A 20,655-nucleotide genomic window follows, 5' to 3' on the forward strand; every position below is an offset into this window, starting at 1 on the left:
AGAGCAGGTTAGAATGGCGCTGGCGGGACTAGTTTTTTTTCTTACGGCCGCTCGGCCCATCCGGGCCGGAGAATCGCGGGGGGGGGGGGGGGGGAATGTAGAGCGGCCCGCGACCGATGCCGTGCCAACCACGCCGGCGCTGATTCTCCGCTCTGTGGCCCGGTTACGGGGATTCTCCGGCCCGGCCCAGGGCTGGGAGAATCCCGCCCCAACTTTTACATATATATTGTATATTGCTCACTGAACTAAGAATGCTGCTTTGGGCAGTAACTTCCTCGGAGTGGCAAATGGCGTCGGATTGCTGCTCCATGCCCACTTGCCTCCATCAAATTTCTTCCGTGCCTGCCTTGCTTCACTTTCTGACTCAGGCCATGCAACTGTCACTGAGTCCCAGCATCGAGGTCTAAGAGACTTCAGGGTGAAGAAGGCCATGCCCCCCTATTATTCAAGCACTCGGTGCCTTAAAACAGCTAAGGATAAAGGTCCCATTGTAAATGATAGGCCAGGAAGCAAGTATTTGCCTAACGTAAGTGGATGGGATTTGGGGGGCGGTGGGGGTTGGAATCGGAAGGTGTACGCAGAGGGGGCGGGGTGGGAGATTGGATATCGGAGGATGGGTCGGACATCGATGGGTGGGTCGGGTTGGGGTGTCAATCACATCCTGGGTGAGAGTTGGGTTCGGGGGGGGTGGGGAATCCCATGCTGGGGGGGGGGGGGGGGGGAATGAATGGGTTGTGCAGGTGGAGTGTCCCATCTGATGGGGGTTTGGGGTGGGGAATCCCTTGGAATTGGGTTGGGGGAGGGGGGGAATGTCAGTCCAGGTCTTCTCAATAATTACCCAGAAGTCAGAAGAGGTTTCGATTCTTCTAACATTTCTGAAGTAATTAGTGGTGAAAATCTGTTGGAACCATCCAGGCATAGCGCAATTGCCGAAGGGAAGTTAAAACTTCTGGGCAAATGCTTACCTGGGAAGTTCCGAGAGGGACTCCCCAGCATATCTTTGGGGTACCCCCCAAATCCGATGCTAGGGTCCCCCAAACTTACAGCCAGATATACTATCATCCCACCTTAATTCTTACCCAGCTACAAAGGAAATTATATTCAATTTCATGTGCTTCAAGAAGACCGCCAACAATATCTCCTTCTGCAGGACCTGTCACTTCTGTCATTTGCTTCTGAATAATTGTATTTTGTCTTTGCCCTGAAACTAACACTTAATATAATTCACATAAGTACAGCATCACTAACTAGGAAATTAATGGAACTGAAGAGTGACAAACCCCCAGGACCCGACAGTTTCCATCTAAGGGTGTTAAAGGAAGTAAGGGAGAACATGGTAGATGCCCGAACTATAATCTTCCAGAGTTCGCTAGATTCAGGAGTAGTCCCTCTGGATTGGAAATTGCACATGTCCCTCCACTTTTTAAGAAGGGTGAAAGGGGGAAACCAGGGAATTACAGACCAGTTTGCCTAACATCTGTGGTGGGGAAATTGCTGCAGTATTTTATCAGGGATGGGGTAACTGAGCACCTTGAAAAATTTCAGAGGATCAGGGCGAGCCTGCATGGATTTGTGAAGAGAAGGTCATGCCTGACTAATTTTATTGAATTTTTTGAGGAGGTGACTTTTAATCTTTTATTATTGTCACAAGTAGGTTTACATTAACACTGCAATGAAGTTACTGTGAAAATCCCCTAGTCGCCATATTCCGGCACCTGTTCAGGTACACACAGGGAGAAGTCAGAATGTCCAATTCAGCTAACAACGTCTTTCGGGACTTGTGGGAGGAAACTGGAGCACCCGGAGGAAACTGATGTAGACACAGGGAGACCATGCAGACTCCATACAGACAGTGACCCAAACGGGAATCGAATCTGGGACCCTGGCGCTGTGAGCAACAGTGCTAACCACTGTGCTTCTTTGCCGCCCCAGGGGAATGTCTATGGATGTCATTTATATCGACTTCCAGAAGGCATTTGATAAAGTCCCACATAAGAGACTGTTAACTAAGGTGGAAGACCACGGAGTTGAGGGCAAATTATTGACATGGTTAGGAAATTGGTTACATGGCAGGCGACAGAGAATGGTGATATTGGTAATTAATCTAATAGGCAGGAGGTGATTAGTGGTGTACCACAGGGATCTGTGTTGGGGCCTCAATTATTTACATTGTTCATTAATGACTTGGATGATTGCATAGAAAGTCATATATCCAAATTTGGGGATGATCGAAAGTTAGGTGTCATTGTGGACAGCCGAGATAGGATACAATTGCAAGGAGATATTGACAGACTAGGTGACTGGGCAAAATTGTAGCAGATGGAATTTATTGTAAGCAAGAATGAGGTTATCCATTTTGGACCAAAAAAGGATAGAGCAGAGTACTTTCTAAATGGAACGAGGTTAGGTAGAGTGGATGTCCTAAGAGACTTGGGGGTTCAAGTGCATAGGTCCTTAAAATGCCAGAAACAAGTGCAGAAAATAATCAAAAAGGCAAATGGAGTGCTAGCCTTTATAGCTAGAGGATTGGAGTATAAAGACACCGGAGTTATGCTGCAGCTATACAAAACCCTGGTTAGACCCCATTTGGAGCACTGTGAGCAGTTCTGTGCACCACACATTAGGAAGGATATTTTGGCCTTGGAGGGAATGCAATGCAGGTTTAAAAAAATGATACCGAGATTACAGAGGTTGAATTACGAGGAGAAATTACTCAAATTGGAGTGTTTTTGCTAGAATTTTGAAGGTTAAGGGGTGATCTGATCAAAGTATTTGAGATATTAACAGGGAAAGACAGGGTAGATAAAGATAAACTATTTCCACTGGTTGAGGATTCTAAAACTCGGGGGCATAAAAATTATGGTCGACCATTCAAGAGAGATGTTAGGAAGAACTTCTTCACTCAAAGGGTGGTAGAGGTCTGGAACGCACTCGCACAAACAGCAGTTGAAGCTAGATCTCTTGTTAATTTTAATTCAGAGATAGATTTTTGATAAGAAAAGATATTAAGGGATATGGGCCAAAAGGCATGTATATGGAGTTAGGTCACAGATCAACCATGATCTCATTGAATGATGGGACAGGCTCGAAGGGCCGATTGGCTTAATTGTTCCTATGTTCCTAAATAGCAAAATATGCTATCCTGAGTAATTCCTGCTAACTCCAGAAGAAGCAACTTGCTTCAGTTTGTTATTACACATAAACTAACATAATTTGCCTAGTGCTCCATTTGGTGAACTAATATAGAACCACAGAATTCCTAAAGAAGGAGGCCATTCAACCCATTAAGTCTCTGAAGGAGCACACTACCTACGCCCATTCCCTGCCCTATCTCCATAACCTCATAACCCCACCTAACCTTTGGACACCAAGGGACAATTTAACATGACCAATCAATCTAACCCGCACATCTTTGGACTGAGAGGAAATCGGAGCATCCGGAGGAAACCCATGCAGACACTGGGGGAAAGTACAAATTCCATACAATCACCCAAGACCAGAATTGAACTCGGGTTCCAAGCGCTGTCAGGCAGCAGTGCTAACCCGCGTCCCTGTCCCTCAAGCTGGTTCTGTGATCCTCGCCAGCACTTTGAAATTGCACAGGGCGCTGTTTAATCAGGCGATAAAAGGCCTCTGTGAAGCCAGTGAGTTTCACACAGTTTTTCTCACCAGATCCAGTTCTGTGTGCGATTTTCTGAAAATTCCACCCAAAGGGCGGAAATCTGTCATTTTGAGACAAACTGCCTTGGTGCGGTGGGAACAGGGGTGTTGTCCACTGCAGAGACTGGTGGGAAAACACACCAAATCCTCCGGTCCTGACCTCATGCAGCTAGGTGGTCCAAGCCATATTCCGTGATGGGGCTGGCCTGGATGGTGCGTAGTCAGTCTGCCACCATGTCTGGGTGCCATATAGAAAAGGCTCCCAACATCACTGACCCACTAATGTAGGAAGAACGTGGACTACCTGAAAATGATGATAGATCTCTGGGAGCACATGGAGACCGAAAGATGAACCTCTTTAGAACAAAGATGGATCTCCACGAACATCCTGAGGCTGGAAGATTGGCCCCCTCCAGGACACCTGATTTGGAAAGTCCACCTGCAGATGCTCTCCTGGCCCACTGCTGTGGTATTCCAGGGTTGTGGACAATCTCCATCCTGAATTCCGGAGGCAGCCCCAGCCATTGTTCAGATGAGTCCCAACATCTGCATGCCTTGTTGTTCCAAATATGTTTCATGCTGGTGTGTTTTCCTGCTGGCATCCTAGAGAATCTGGCATAGTTCGTCAGGCCTTCATCTGCATCCCATTAACAGAATGCAAATGAGGTCCTCACCATCCCCCGCCATGGCGATCACCAGTAGAAGATCCCCCTGTAAATTTGCGTCAGTGTTAAACTGATTTCTGCGCCTCCCACCATATTGTTCCACTAGGCCCGCCGTTGAGCACGCTATTGGGGTCTTTCGAGAATTCTTCCCATTGTCTTCGTCCCTGCCATAAACTTTGTTCCACAGCCGCCAACTCCAAAACTTTGCCGACCAACTGTCTTCTGGAACATGGCATTGGTGTAAATGTCTTGCATCTCATTGTTTCCATCCAGTTTATATTTGACTTCTCATTAACCTCGAATTTAAAAATTGCCCACATGACCATTACACCTTTTGTACTTCTGCCTCCAACACAATTCTCATGCGTGTTGAAAATAGTAGAGCCCTGATGTGTCCATTTTTGGTTGGAGAGTAATTTTCTTTTTAGGATTTATTTTGTCTGGCCCTGAGCTTTTTAATGTTGATATTATATAGAATGGTTAAGAGAGCTCATGTTGAAAGCTGCACACTTAGTGGATGGCACCATTACAAAGTCCAATGTTAAAACATGCTGTTTCTTATCTTAATAAGTGTTCCAACTGTATTAAGTATCAATGCCTTAAATGTTCTATAGTTAATGAACCACGGCCTAGACTACATAACCACAGCATCAGCGGGAGCAGTGTGCAAGAAGTGACCAGTGGCCTGAGTGCAAGTGGAAGCAACCTAGACAGAGCAGGTGTCAAATTAGAAAACGATCAATCAGCAAGTACCGTAGCATTAGCAGGAAGCATGCTGAGTGCAGAACAGGATTCTGCAAACAGGTAAATATATACTAAAGTGACTTGAAATGCTTTTATAAATTGACATGTTAAATTGCCTTAATCTTAAACTTCTGTTGAGTCTGGAATGTTCTGAGCATAGATTGCATGAATTGATTTGTCAAGCGTGAGACTGATTTTCAAATAATATTTTGAATAAACTGGACTTGGGCTCTGCCGGATGTTGGGAAGCAGTGGTACTTTTAAGCAATCTAAGTTTGTATTGTTGGATATTAGAAATAATGGAGACTTCCGGTGACGGCGGGCGGGAGGCAGCCGCACATTAGAGGGCTCCCGTTCGGGAACGGCATTTTCGCGGAGTAACGCCCGGTCCTAGGGCCAGCGACGGCAGTAAAAGTCGGGAGATAGCGCAAGGAAAAGAAGGATGTCGAAAATCATCAAAAAAACGGCTGGGAAAAAAGCGGCTGAAAGTCTGTTGGAGAGGGGAAAGGTCACCGCGGGGTCAACAAAGAAAATGGAGGCTGGAGCACCAGGGAAGGCCGCACTGCTTACGGCTGAAGAACTAACTAAGGTGATGGCTGCGGAATTCCAAAAGCAGTTGGCACAGATTGAGAAATGTATGGAGATGGTGAGGAAGGAGATGAGGGAGGTTTTGAATGTGCTGGTGGAGGAGGCGGTTTCCCCAGTGAAGACGGCGGTGGCGAGCGCAGTGGCGGAGGTGCGAGAGCAAGGGGAGGTGCTGAAGGAAGTGGAGGAGACGGTATTGCAGCACGGTGATCAACTTGCCTCGATGGGGAAGGAGTTGCGGAAGGTGATGGACACGAACAAGAATCTGAGAGGAAAAATGGAAGATCTGGAAAACAGATCCAGGCGACAGAATTTGAGGGTCATGGGGCTGCCCGAAGGAGTTGAAGGACCGAAGCCGACTGAGTATTTTGTTGCGATGCTGGCAAAACTACTGGGGGAGGGGGAGGACCCCTCCCGATATGAACTGGATCGGGCTCATCGGTCGTGGAGGCCTGTACCAAAGGCGAGTGAGCCGCCAAGGGCAGTGACTCTGTGCTTCCGTAGGTACAGTGTGAAGGAGAAGGTCCTGAGCTGGGCCAAACAGAAGCGGGTGGTGCAGTGGGCTGGAGCTGGTATACGTGTATACCAGGACTTGACTGTGGAGCTGGCGAAGAGGCGGGCTGCCTTCAACCGAGTGAAGAGGGCACTGTACATTGGCAAGTTGCAGTGCGGCATTGTATATCCAGCGAAGCTGAGGGTGACTTACAAGCTCAGGGACTTTTATTTTGGAACGGCGGAAGCAGCGGAGGAGTTTGCGAAGGCAGAAGGACTGTAGCAGAACTGACAAATTGAGGAATGGTCATGTGCCGATGTAACCTCATGACTGTATTTTCTTTTTTTTTTGTATCACTGCGCGCGGATGTAGAGGCTAAAGGAGCCAATGTTGCATATATATGGACAAGGGAAGGGACGGGACTTTCACTCGAAAGGAGGGCTCTTTGGGGTGTAGGTGGATATGCGCGGTTTGTGTGCTAAAAGGGGATCTTTGGGCTTTCCTAGGGCCGGGCAAGGGGGAAAGGGACCCGGGCGGGGGCCTCCACTCTGGCCGGTTCAAGCCGGCCAGTGAATGGGAGTGAGGTGGGGGGAGGGGCTGCAGCCATCGGAGCCTGACAGAACGGGTCCGAGTGGTCTAGCCGGGGTGGAAAGTTGGGGGAGGGAACCGAGGTTGGGAGGAGGGGTTTTACAAGAGGCATTGGACGGGAGGAGCTGGGAGCTGGAGACTTGGGGGGGGGGGGGGGGGGGGTACAACTTTGGGGTATCATGTACGGTACTCTCTTAGAGGCTGGATGGCGTTGGTTGGGGGGGTGGGTGGGTGGAGAGCCGTGTAGATTAAGGGTGATTACGGGTAATCCAGGATTCCTTTTTGTCATTTGTTTATGTAACGGATGGGATCGTTGTTATTATGGGGATTGACATAACTTGTTGATTATTGTTTATCGTTGATGGGTGTAAATGTGGGAGAAAACGTGAAAAAGGAGGAGAATAAAAAAAAATGTTTTAAAAAAAGAAATAATGTATGAGCTCAGAAATAGGAAGGGTGTGGTAACAATGTTGGGGCTGTATTGCAGACCTCCCAACAGCGAGCGTGAGATAGAGGTGCAAATATGTAAACAGATTATGGAAGGAAGTAGGAGCAACAGTGTGGTGGTGATAGGAGATTTTAATTTTCCCAACATTGACACTTAGTGTCAGAGGTCGAGATGGAGCAGAATTTGTAAGGAGCATCCAGGAGGGTTTTCTAGAGCAGTTTGTAAATAGTCCAACTCGGGAAGGGGCCATACTGGACCTGGTGTTGGGGAATGAGCCCGGCCAGGTGGTTGAAGTTTCAGTCGGGGATTACTTTGGGAATAGTGATCACAATTCTGTAAGTTTTAGAATACTCATGGACAAAGACGAGTGTGGTCCTAAAGGAAGAGTGCTAAATTGGGGAAAGGCCAAGTATAACAAAATTCGGCAGGAGCTGGGGAATGTGGATTGGGAGCAGCTGTTTGAAGGTAAATTCACATTTTATATGTGGGAGGCTTTTGAAGAGAGTTGATTAGAGTGAAGGACAGACATGTCTCTGTGAAAATGAGGGATAGAAATGGCAAGATTAGGGAACCATGGATGACAGGTGAAATTGTGAGACTAGTTAAGAGGAAAAAGGAAGCTCACATAAGGTCTAGGCGACTGAAGACCGTCAAAGCTTTGGAAGAATATCGGGAATGTGCGACCAATCTGAAACAAGGAATCAAGAGGGCTAAAAGGGGTCATGAAATATCTTTAGCAAAAAGGGTTAAGGAAAATCCCAAAGTCTTTTATTCATATATAAGTAGCAAGAGGGTAACTAGAGAAAGGGTTGGCCCACTCGAGGACAAAGGAGGAAAGTTATACGTGGAGCTAGAGAAAATGGGTGAGATTCTGAACGAGTACTTTGCATCGGTATTCACCGAGGAGAGGGACATGACGGATGTTGAGGTTAGGGATAGATGTTTGATTACTCTAGGTCAAGTCGGCATAAGGAGGGAGAGGATGTGTTGGGTATTCTAAAAGGCATTAAGGTGGACAAGTCCCCAGGTCCGGATGGGATCTATCCCAGGTTACTGAGGGAAGTGAGAGAGGAAATGGCTGGGGCCTTAACAGATATCTTTGCAGCATCCTTGAACACGGGTGAGGTTTCGGAGGACTGGAGAATTGCTAATGTTGTCCCCTTGTTTAAGAAAGGTAGCAGGGATCATCCAGGTAATTATAGATCGGTGAGCCTGACGTCAGTGGTAGGGAAGCTGCTGGAGAAGATACTGAGAGATAGGATCTATTCCCATTTGGAAGAAAATGGGCTTATCAGTGATAGGCAACATGGTTTTGTGCAGGGAAGGTCATGTATTACCAACTTAATAAAATTCTTTGAGGAAGTGACAAAGTTGATTGATGAGGGAAGGGCTGTAGATGTCATATACATGGACTTCAGTAAGGCATTTGATAAGGTTCCCCATGGTAGGCTGATGGAGAAAGTGAAGTCTCATGGGGTCCAGGGTGTACTAGCTAGATGGGTAAAGAACTGGCTGGGCAACAGGAGACAGAGAGTAGTAGTGGAAGGGAGTTTCTCAAAATGGAGAACTGTGACCAGTGGTGTTCCACAGGGATCCGTGCTGGGACCACTGTTGTTTGTGATATACATAAATGATCTGGAGGACGGTATAGGTGGTCTGATTAGCAAGTTTGCAGATGATACTAAGATTGGTGGAGTTGCAGATAGCGAGGGGGACTGTCAGAGAATACAGCAAAATATAGATAGATTGGAGAGTTGGGCGGAGAAATGGCAGACGGAGTTCAATAAGGGCAAATGCGAGGTGATGCATTTTGGAAGATCCAATTCAAGAGCGAACTATACGGTAACTGAAAAAGCCATGGGGAAAATTGATGTACAGAGAGATCTGGGAGTTCAGGTCCATTGTACCCTGAAGGTGGCTGCGCAGGTCGATAGAATGGTCAAGAAGGCATACGGCATGCTTTCCTTCATTGGAAGGGGGTATTGAGTACAAGAGATGACAAGTCATGTTACAGTTGTATAAGACTTTGGTTCGGCCACATTTGGAATACTGCGTACAGTTCTGGTCGCCACATTAAAAAGGATGTGGATGCTTTGGAGAAGGTGCAGAGGAGGTTCACCAGGATGTTTCCTGGTATGGAGGGCGCTAGCTATGAAGAAAGGTTGAGTAGATTAGGATTATTTTCATTAGAAAGATGGAGGTTGAGGGGGGACCTCATTGAGGTCTACAAAATCATGAGAGGTATAGACAAGGTGGATAGCAAGACGCTTTTTCCCAGAGTGGAGACTCAATTACTCGGGGTCACGAGTTCAAGGTGAGAGGGGAAAAGTTTAAGGAAGATATGCGTGGAAAGTTCTTTACGCAGAGGGTGGTGGGTGCCTGGAACGCATTGCCGGTGGAGGTGGTAGAGGCGGGCACGATAGCATCATTTAAGACGTATCTAGACAGATACATAAATGGGCAGGGAGCAGAGGGATACAGATCCTTAGAAAATAGGCGACAGTTTTAGATAGAGGATCTGGATCGGCGCAGGCTTGGAGGGCTGAAGGGCCTGTTCCTGTGCTGTAATTTTTCTTTGTTCTCTTTCTTTGTATGGAGTTAAGTTAGTTTACTTTAAGTGTTTCTGTGTAAGAAAGGCTTTGTTAGATTCATGCTGAAGGAATGTTTGGTTTAATTTCAAACTGTACTGTGTTCAGAGAGTTTACGACATAAAAAGCAAACCAGTGTAAAGAAGGAATAGGTTGTTTCATGACAAACAGGGACTGCTTTTTAAGTTAGAAAGTTTAGTTTTAACTGGACCCGAGCTAGTTTTTAAAATAAATTTAGAGTACCCAATTATTTTTTTTCCCAATTAAGGGGCAATTTGGCACGGCCAATCCACCTGACCTGCACCTCTTTGGGTTGTGGGAGTCTGACCCACGCAGACACGGGGAGAATGTGCCAGCTCCGGACAGACAGTGACCCGGGGCCAGTATCAAACCAGATTCCTCAGCGCTGCAGGCAGCAGTGCTGACCACTGCATCACCGTACCGCCCCCTAGTTGGAGCTAGTTAGTGAGAGAGAAGGCAGCTGTCACATTTCTACCAAAAGCAGAAGCTATATAATGGAGTAATGGTGAAGTAAACAAGTCCCAGAAACTGGGAACAGCTAGTTCTAGAAACCAAGGAATGAGAAGAGAAGTTCCAGGAAGATGGAAGCCAATGGGGAAAGAAGGAACCGGAATTTGAACAAGGTACTGTTCCCTGAAGTTAAAGATAGTGCTGAAAGGTGCAGACCTGATGAAGTTGGCTAGAGAGAAATCAGGTGCTGTATTCTCTGTTCCTCCGGCTAAGTGCTGACGCTACCAGTGAGGGGCTAGCACCGGGGCCGCATGAAACACCCGGGGAACACGCGAAAAATGCGGAAGAATCGCCGGGTCCGTGACAGTCGCGCATACACTTGCGCACCCCAGACGCGCACCGAAAAGATGACACTGGTTGTGCTGGACCGTGCATCCATCCACTCCGATCCCACAGCCCACCTCCCGGCCATCCTCTACTACTTCCCCCAGCCCGGGCAGAGGCTCCCCGGCCAGCGGCACAACTGTCGGCGAAGTATGGTGGTGCCAGACACTGTCCGTACGCCCTCTCGCTCTCCGCAGCCGCAACGCCAGGTTCACGATTGTTGAGACCACATGTAGCCCGTGCCACTGGGAACTTGGCCCATCGGAGGCGGAGCATCGCGGTCGGGCCCGATAATGAGATGCAACCCTGGTTGCAATTATGCGCAGCGCACGTCGCAATGTCGCCGATATGGAGGGGGCTGAACATCGCAATTTCGGCGTTGAGAGCTATTCTCCAGCCGATCGCTGGTCCTGATTTTGGTGTCGGGCAACGGAGAATCCCGCCCCAGATATCTGAAGCAATCCTAAGGTTGGTGCAACCTGTGAAGCAGTTGTGTTACGTTGCTGGCTGGGTATCTGAGAGATTGTATGGGAGCTTGACTACACGTGGCAATTTAATGTAGAGGAATACTAAAAGGAGAGTTGGAAATCTATAATTCTATAATCTGGGAAGTATATCCTTGCTGCAAACAGCTGAGAGAAAGCGTTATTCGGAAGAAGACTCTAAGGCAGGTCTTTCTGGGATGAGAGTTTGGGAACATTTGTGTGATCATTATCTGTGAGGATTTCAGGAGAGATCCACAGAAGTTCGATTAGATGGCATCAGCTACTTGTTATCAGAGTGAGGTGTCTCTGATCACAGTTAGCCCATTGGATTACTGGGACTATTTACTGAAAACATTATAGCATAAGATACATTTTGCAACCTTTGTTACCGGGGGGTAGGGTGGGGGGCACAGTAGCACAGTGGTTAGTACAGTTGCTTCACAGCTCCAGGGTCCCAAGTTCGATTCCCGGCTTGTGTGAGTGACTGTGTGGAGTTTGCACGTTCTCCCCGTGTCTGCGTGGGTTTCCTCCGGGTGCTCCGGTTTTCTCCCACAGTCCAAAGATGTACAGGTTAGGTGGATTGGCCATGCTAAATTGCCCTTAGTGCCCAAAAAAAGGTTGGGTGGGGTTACTGGGTTACAGGGATAGGGTGGAGGTGTGGGCTTTGGTAGGGTGCTCTTCCGAAGGGCTGGTGCAGACTCGATGGGCCGAATGGCCTCCTTCTGTACTGTAAATTCTATTATCCTCGGTATCTGCATACGTATGTGAAGAGAAGGAGGAGCGAAGGAGTATTGTATTATGTCAAACTTTTCATGTTTAATTTAAAAAAATTCTGTTAGACGCTAAATGGCAATCATGAGACTTCATTCACATTTTCTAAAAAATTGAAAGATGTGATCTCTTGAGCTGGGTTCCATTCTGGAGCCTTCCCGTCCAGTAGCAACATCAACTGGGATTGTAACACAAACCTATCCCCCCAAAAAAAATCACAGATAGAATGTTAGAACCAAAGCCCCTGCCAGGCAAATGACGACAATGCAAAGAGGCCATTTCACCACTTTCTTTTTTATTTGTTTTACCCAGACAACATAAAACAAATGTTTTTTTTTAATGTAACCACATCATATTTAAGTGTTTTGTTTGTGTGTGTGCTACTAAGATGCAAAATAGCCTGGTACTGCCAAGCCTATATGTTTTAATGTACAGAAATAGAGAATGCAGGCATATGTACAACAATATGCAACTAGTCCCAGCAGTACAAAAAGAGAACGGGAAGGTTTTGTCAGGAATCATTTCACCAGGTCTAATTCGCTACCTTTAATTTCCTCTTCAATACTAATTGACCTGATGTCTCCTGTCAACAGTTTTCTGTTTTGAGTTTCAGATTTCCAGCATCAGTATTTTTTTTTCCGTCCCTTGCTGTTGGCTTTTCTGTTGTGTTTATTTAATGATAGTGCGACGCGTTGTGGTTTTGGCAACTTACTAAATGCTGCTTTTGTTTTAGGGAAGGAAAGAACATAGAGGTCCACGTGGATATTGAAACAGAGCCTGGCGGGGCAAAAGACCAGAGCAGCAGTAGCTACCTGTCTGTTCACAGTTTGTCTATGGAGTCACCAAATTGCTCAAGAGAACTGTTGTGTGGCACAAGCCCAAACATTGAACGGATTTCCATTCAGACCTGTGTGTGAAAGAGTTTATGCCTTGTCCCGTTTTAGGTGCAGTAATTACTACCCCCATAAATCAAAGATTAAAATTGATCGAATATGTAGAATTGCTGAGTTTTTACAGCTGTAAACACTGATTAATATATCTTGACACACTTAGTTACAATGCTACTCCAGCTGCCCATATATGTGCAGCATTCACCTTGAGCTTCCTTATTTTCAATTTAAACTTCTTGCATTTTTATATTTATCTGATTTTTTGCCTGAATGTTAACAAGACTTCCCAACCCCGGGGATGTTTTTGTCCTGCCTGTTGTACTTTGATGCGGTACCCCACTTTCAGCTGCATTGGAGGCAACAATGGGTGTAATTTCTACTGTTTACCACCATCTCCACTCTAGAAAAATCATGACTCTGTCTAACCCAGGTTCAAATAATAATTTAAACTATAAAAAGGTTAAAAAAACAATTATACAAATTTTAACATAAATTCGATTTCCCACTCCATTAAAACAGCAAAGTAATGTTCTGAACCAGTACTGGGATGCAAAAAATTACAATTGTCAAAATCCTCAATCAATTTTTCTTCTCTCCCTGCATCATTGTTGTTCCAATAGCATTCATTTTCCCTGATGTTATTTTTCTGAATTTATCGGGTTTTTTAAAAAAATCCTGAACTAAATCCTGAAATATCTAGGAACTATATAAAAATAAAATTAAAATTAAAATCCTCTTATATGAAAAGAGGACTTTAGTTTGCATCGGCTTCCCCCAACAGAATCTTGGTTCTACTGTTTGCTTTGATTTGGGTTTGAAGGATATAATCTGAGGCGGCCAGTGGAATGGGAGAATTTCTTATTGTCGTGCTCAATTGACAATAATGTGATGAGAACTTCAATATTTGAACAACAATAATTGTTTCAATATAATTAAAGGAAAAAAATTCAATCTGTAAGCCTATTTTTGATGGAAAACCATATAGTGAGACATCTGCCAATTTTGTACATGATTTGAATAAAGCTGTGCTGTCATGGAATGAAAATCCTGACTATGCTTCAAACAGCAATTTATTCAGTTGTGTGAAATAAGTCACAGTGTTTATCTGCAACGGATCTGAGCCTATACATCTCATGCAGATTCCCCCAACGTCCTAATGAAACCCTAAAGAAGCAACTGTTTTGAGTCCAATACACAGTTTCTTGGGGTGTCCAGCCTATCTTCCACCAGAGTCACAGTAGAGAATTGACATTGCTCCCACAGAATTTAGGGTAATAACATTTGCCCACTTTGTGTTCTCACTCACACGTGCCGGCGCATGCACACTTCTATCATCAGTGGCTTACCACATGCAGTTGCTGATTAATTATTCTCAGTTTGCACACTTGTTACGATTCTTGCATAAGGAGATCCATGTTAGATATGCATTGCATGAGTTCAGTGATATAAACTTGTGTCCATTGGGGCCCAAATGGATCACTATTGAGAATTTAATAATAAAATAAGATGATCTATCCCTTTTGAGTTTAAAACTCGGGTCCTTGACTGTTCCTACACATTCCTTATCCTAAACTAAACTTTGTCCTTCTTGCCAACAACAAAAGAGCTTCCCTTCGCAAAGAATGGAGCAGCTTTTTCGATAGTTTTAAGGAATACTGCTAATCTTGATAAAGACAGTTTCATGATGTAAAAACTCAGACTTAAAATTCGGTATATTCTTTCCAAAGTCTCTGATTTCTTTTTCTGATGGTGACCACTGGAGGGGGTCGTTGTTCATTGAAAGTGCTGCATTATTTCAGCTGCAGACATAATAGTGACTTTCTGATTTTCTTCAGGATTGAATGTGCCATCTTCTGGCTGTGATTCAGTGAAAATCCACCGGAATCCATTTCAACCTTTGTGCTCAATTTCAAACCATGACAACAGCAAGCTGACTTTTTGACTCCGACACCGTGCCGTGAAGTTTGTCTTCGGTGTGCGCAATGAGAAAGACTAAATGCAAACATGCAATTTCACTACTGGCTGAGTCTGGAATTGTATGGCCAGTGTAATTTTTTTTTTGCCAATTTTAAAGGCCAACTTGCTGGAAAAGTATTGCTATTGTAACCAGAAGTACCCGTGAAGTATGGAATCTTGAATTGGCACAGCCTTTCCATGAACAGTCAGATTGCAGTTCAACTGTAAATCCAGAGACCACAAAGTGCCAGAAATGTTTGTTTTGGTATGTGGAATTCTTGAGAAATTGAATAGACTTACCTTTTAAAAATACCTAAATCATTACAGGAATGTACACCGATTAAATTGAAAGCTTCAAAATGCTCAGCAGACAACACTAACCTACAAAAGTTTGGAACAGCATGTTTAATATCTCAGATGTGCATAATAACAGCAAATAAGTTACTGGGTGTTATTGTTGAATAAAATGTGTCCGCTTTAGCCTTATATCAGCTTGGAGAAAGTGCTATTTATGTGGTTAACCCTGATTATGGGAGCCAGATGGTCACCTGATAACCTTTGTATTGGCACATTACAATCTCTATATTCAAAATTATAAAACATTTTGGCTGCAGAACATTTTGAGCATGTCTCATCAGACTCAAGGACCCTTATTCTGCTGCCATATTGGATTGTGCACCACATTGACGAGTTCCACCCACATGAAACTGGTTCCATACCTTAAAGGAGCATTCCTTCATAAACAGGACCCCGAAGTGCTCACTTTGCTAGTATCATATAATGAAAACAATTCTTTAGAATTTCAGTAGTATTACTTGTTTTAGGAACTGCTACATTTCTTTTATCGAAGAAAAACAAATGATGAATAGCAGTGCTCCATGCTCAGTATTTTCAGGAATACCTTGCATCTTGTACTAACACCTGATGTACTGCTACCTTAGTCTCTGAGGATTGTTTGGGCCACTGTGCATCACCTCCAGGTTGTGAAGGTAGATGGTAAACCCTGAAAAATTGTGGATCCCTTAATTTAAGGATGGCTTGCATTAGATAAAAATTGGAACAAATCTTTTCTTTGTGAGCATTCATAAGCCATCAAAGTGAACATTTTACAGTATGTTTGTGTGTCTTGCAAAGTCTGTTGTCAAGGAATGCTCCTCATAAAATGCATGATTTGCTTAATTTTCATTCTCACAGATTATTAAAGCGTAACCCAGTTTTTAAAAACACATAGTCACTGTTCATTATAACCTCTGCTTTGCTACGGTCTGAGCATAACCAATGTGCACATGTCAATATGGCAGCTGAGATGTTATTTGCCATTAAATCTGGCGTAATAATTGTAAGCTGCTCCTTAACGTATATTACAATAATATAAGAACTATATGTACCTATAATTCTCTAGTTTGAACACTTTTGAGAATGGATGCCAAGGAGTGGCGCAGTGTGAATTTCTACCATAAGACACAGATTGTGGAATATAAAAAGTCTGAAATGGAAATGCCTTTAATATAAACAAACTTGTGTGAGAAAAGTTGAGAATGCATGCCCCCATAGCATCCCAAATATAATGTTGACTTTGTTCTGCCGAGGGCTTTAAAACTATTGTGTTATAATACCCTGGAGTCTTTAATTGATGAAATTGCAATGAATTCTGTACATTCATGCTAAACATCTAGAAATATGGAATTGCAAGAAAGTATGTTCAATATTCTAAGTGATGCCTTCAATATTTTAAGCGATGCCCTCATTTAAAAACTTTTTTAACGATGTATAAGTGATCAATGGATTTTCATTTTCAGAAGCAATAGTTTTAAAATCCAGCTCTGAAGGATCATCTGTTGCCAACTGCACGAGATTGGAAATGTGCTCCTTTCCGATATCGAGCAGTTTCGGCCCAGGTTCAAATTGTTCCAACATAGAATCATAGAATTTACAGTGCAGAAGGAGGCCATTCGGCCCATCGAGTCTGCACCGGCTCTTTGAAAGAGCACCCTACCCAAGCCTCCACCCTATCCCCATAACCCAGTAACCCCACCTAACACTAAGGGCAATTTAGCATGGCCAATCCACCTAACCTGCACATCTTTGGACTGTGGGAGGAAACCGGAGCACCCGGAGGAACCCACGCACACACGGGGAGAACGTGCAGACTCCGCACAGACAGTGCGGAGACAGTGACAGTCACTCCGCACAGACAGTGACCCAAGCCGGGAATCCTGGGACCCTGGAGCTGTGAAGCAATTGTGCTAACCACCATGCTACTGTGCTGCCCTTATTTTTTTCAGGAAGGTGAAGTTGAGCCATCTAGGGCAATTTGAATGGAGAAACTAGGATTGAAATTCAAACAAGGCTATTTATGATCTGGTGGCCATTAATTTTACTGGCTTTAGCTTAACGTAAAAATGCATCTCCTGGTGTCCCCCTTCCTGATGAAATCTGTGCACAACAAAACTGGTATCACTTTTATTCACAGTAAGTTGATTTTTCACACTCAAGTTTGTTAAATTTCTCCTTCCTCGTCTGGAAGATAACTTAAATCCATCTAAAGATGTCTGTCCATGAATATTGACTTCACCTTGAATTTCTATATGCTTTTCCTGAATTTTAGCAGCTTTTGTTGTCCCCTCATCATCAACTCAGTTTCTTTTAGACTGTGAAACTTGATTTTCATCCATCTCAACTGGTCTTTGATCTCAAGCATGCATTTTTAATTCTAAAATTCCACTTCAGATTTTAACTGAGGGTTGTTTTTCACTCACTCTAATCCCTTTGAGAATTTGTTTAACATCCATAGATAAGGCTCTTTTCTGTTCTTTTTTTTTAAAAATCATGAATAAATACTTGATTTAAACATTATTACCTGTTTTTTTTCTACTGAAGCTAAAAATTAGACAGGCCTGTCAACTCCTAGCTTCTCCAAGCATTTCTATTTTTGAGACTTTCAAGAGATTTAATTATGTTTGTCTAGCATGGGTATAGGAATGGCAATAGGCCATTCAACCCCTCTAGCTTATTCCGCACCATTCAATCAGATCACAGCTGATCTGTATCTCAACTCCATAAGCTTAGCCATATCCTTGGATACCCTTGCCTAACAAAAATTTATCAATTCCTGTCTTAAATTTCAATGAACTCAGCATCCAGTATCGTCTGAGCAGAGTTTCAGATTTCCACTATCCTTTATACGCAAAGGTGTTTTCTCGTTTCATTCTGGTTACCTCTATTTGAACAATTCTGCCTCCCTATTCTGAATGCTGTCTTACCCTATCAAATTCCTTTATCATTTTAAACATGTCAAGTAGGTTATCCCTCGTCCTTCTAAAATCAAGAGAATCTCGGCCTTGGTCTGTAGAATTTTCTCACCTTATAGTGATTTGTATAACAGCTGAAGGAAAAGCAGAAGTTTCTTTTTTAAGAAAACTGAAAATGGAAGGAAGCAGGGTGGAGGATAAAAATCTTGACACATTTTCTTGGTTGAATGAATTAAGATGGGCTGAATGTTGTACCTTTAATAATATTCTGGAATGATTTACAGCAAAAGCATTAATGCATTAATTCTATTTCATAACCTTCATTTTGGTATGAATTGTATCTTCATCCACAGTTGTTCAAGTCCAAGCAAAGCTGTGTATTTTGTTCAGTCAACATTGAATTCTTCTCTTTTCCCAATTTTCATCTGGAAATGTAATTATTTATGTTTCTTTTAATGAAAATTTTTGTTGGCATTCTGAATGCATACTGCTTTAAAAGTGCTGTATCAAACTTTCTCCAGGTTCAGCAATGGTATCTCCACCTCTTTTGGAATTTTGTTCCTTCTTTCAGGTTAGGCAGACTAGAAACCATATATACTTTTAAAGAACCATAAATGGTTTATGCCTTCCATAACTTAATGTTCTTTTGCATTTTCGAACAACATTTTGCAAATATTTTTTAATTACCATGGTGGGAATTTTCTATTTACGTTCTCCCCTTGTCTGCATGGGTTTCCTCCAGGCGCTCCGGTTTCCTCCCGCAAGTACCAAATACCAAAAAGATGTGCTGTTAGGTGAATTGGACATTCTGAATTCTCCCTCAGTGTACCTGAAAGGCGCCGGAGTGTGGCAACTAGGGGATTTTTGCAGTAACTTCATTGCAGTGTTAATGTAAACCTACTTGTGACACAAATTTAAAAAAAAGATTATTTGCTCATCCAGCCCTTGAGGTACTGTGCTAAATAAGTACAATACCAGAAGTGTTTCCGAATGTGCTAGTAGAAGTAATGGAGTAGTACAATAGTACATGCGGGAATTGAATCATAATATCTTTAAATTTGCCATTATATTTCCTGTGCCTTTTCTTCACATTGGGGCAGCACAGTGGGACAGTAATTAACACAGCTGCCTCACAATGCCAGGGACTCTGGTTTTATTCTGGCCTTGGGTGACTCTGGTGAAGTTTACACGTTCTCCCGTGTCTGCGTGGGTTTCCCCCAGGTGCTCCGGTTTCTACCCATAGTCCAAAGATGTGCAGGCTAGGTGAATTGCCATGGTCAGCGAGCAGGGTTATGGGAATAGGGCGGGTGAGTGGGCCTAGGTGAAGTGCTCTTTCGGAGGGTTGGTACAGACTTGATGAGCTGAATAGTCTCCTGCACTGTAGGAATTCTATGGATTACAATTTAATTATTTTTTGATTGCTATGCCAACTCATTTTACCAGGTTTTTAAAGCATTTTATTTAAAAGCTTTTGTATACTAAGAATGTTTTTTTAATATTAATTCATGTAGTGTGGGTGTTACTGGCAAGGCCAGAATTTATTTTCCATCTCTAATTGTTCTGGGGAAGATGCCGGTGAGACACCACCTTGAACTGCTACAGGCTTTGTAGCGGAGGCAAACCCACAGTGCTATTAGCAAGTCAGTTCTCAAAAATTTTGGCCCAGCAATCATGAAGGAATGGTGATAATTTTCCAAATCAGGATGCAATATGACTTGTCGGGTATCTTGGAGATGATGGTGTTCCCATGAGCCTGCTGCTCTTGTTCTTCTAGGTGATAGAAATCATGAGTTTGGACAGTGGTATTGAGCCTTGGCGAATGGTTGCAGTACATCTTGTCAGTGATGCAGCACGCAGCCAAGCTGTGCTGACGGAGGGAGTGAACATTTAAGGTGGTGGATGGGTGCCAGTCAAGGGGGCTCCATTGTCCCAGATATTGTTAAACATATGAGTATTGTTGGAGTTGTATCCATCCAGGCTAGTGGTAAGTGTTCCACCATACTCCTGGCTTGCATCTTGGAGACAGTGAAAATATTTTGTGGAGTCACTGCAGAATACCCAGCCTTTGTCCTTCTCTTGTAGCCACATTATTTATGTGGCTCGCCCAGTTAAGTTTCTATTCAAAGGTTTATCTCGATCTTTTCTCCATCTTTTAGAGCTGAGAGGAAAGAAAGGATATTCTACAAGTATAAATCTGTGTAAAATAAAATAACCATTGAAGATAAACATTTACTTGCAGTGTATATTTTTCCAATTTTATTAATTAAAGGAAAGAAGAGCCTAAATAACACCGTAGTAAGTGCTTGAATTTGTATGACTGGACTATTGGCAAAGATGAGTTAAGAATTCAGTTGTCCGTCATGTTTAAATAGCTACAGCACTGATGGGGCACTAGCATTTTGTTTTCTGTGCATATGTATATTTCTCAACCCAAGTATGTATGTGAGAAGGTGTGCTCTGCTTACTAGTAGCAGTAATATTGGTGAAAAGTGGACTCGAGCTGGGGGTTGTTCATGAGGCATGGTGGAAGGATTTGTGACTGTCCATGATACTGGCAAATCAGGATATGGAATCCCTTGAATGGTGATTTGATGGGGCTCCCTGCCTTCCAGTAAGGCATTATGATGCCACAGCTGCATGTCACAGGGGTAAGCTGCTGACGAGTTACAATGTGCA

General features: G+C 43.7%; 1 protein-coding gene across 6 annotated transcripts in view; it reads left to right on the top strand.

Annotated features, from left to right (window-relative positions):
• Nucleotides 1-20,205, top strand: part of LOC140410888 (E3 ubiquitin-protein ligase RNF19A) — a 143,820-nt gene extending 123,615 nt beyond the window's left edge. For 5 of the 6 annotated variants that reach the window (XM_072499660.1, XM_072499656.1, XM_072499655.1 and 2 more), the window contains 2 exons: nucleotides 4,940-5,129; nucleotides 12,616-20,205. In XM_072499660.1, coding sequence (XP_072355761.1) covers nucleotides 4,940-5,129; nucleotides 12,616-12,799 — 374 coding nt within the window. In that variant the 3' untranslated portion in view covers nucleotides 12,800-20,205. The remainder of the gene's footprint in view (nucleotides 1-4,939; nucleotides 5,130-12,615) is intronic. The other variant, XM_072499658.1, reaches the window with a different exon arrangement.
• The last annotated feature ends 450 nt before the right edge of the window (nucleotides 20,206-20,655 follow it).

Source organism: Scyliorhinus torazame, chromosome 4 (genome assembly GCF_047496885.1).
Source record: "Scyliorhinus torazame isolate Kashiwa2021f chromosome 4, sScyTor2.1, whole genome shotgun sequence".
NCBI lineage: Eukaryota > Metazoa > Chordata > Chondrichthyes > Carcharhiniformes > Scyliorhinidae > Scyliorhinus > Scyliorhinus torazame.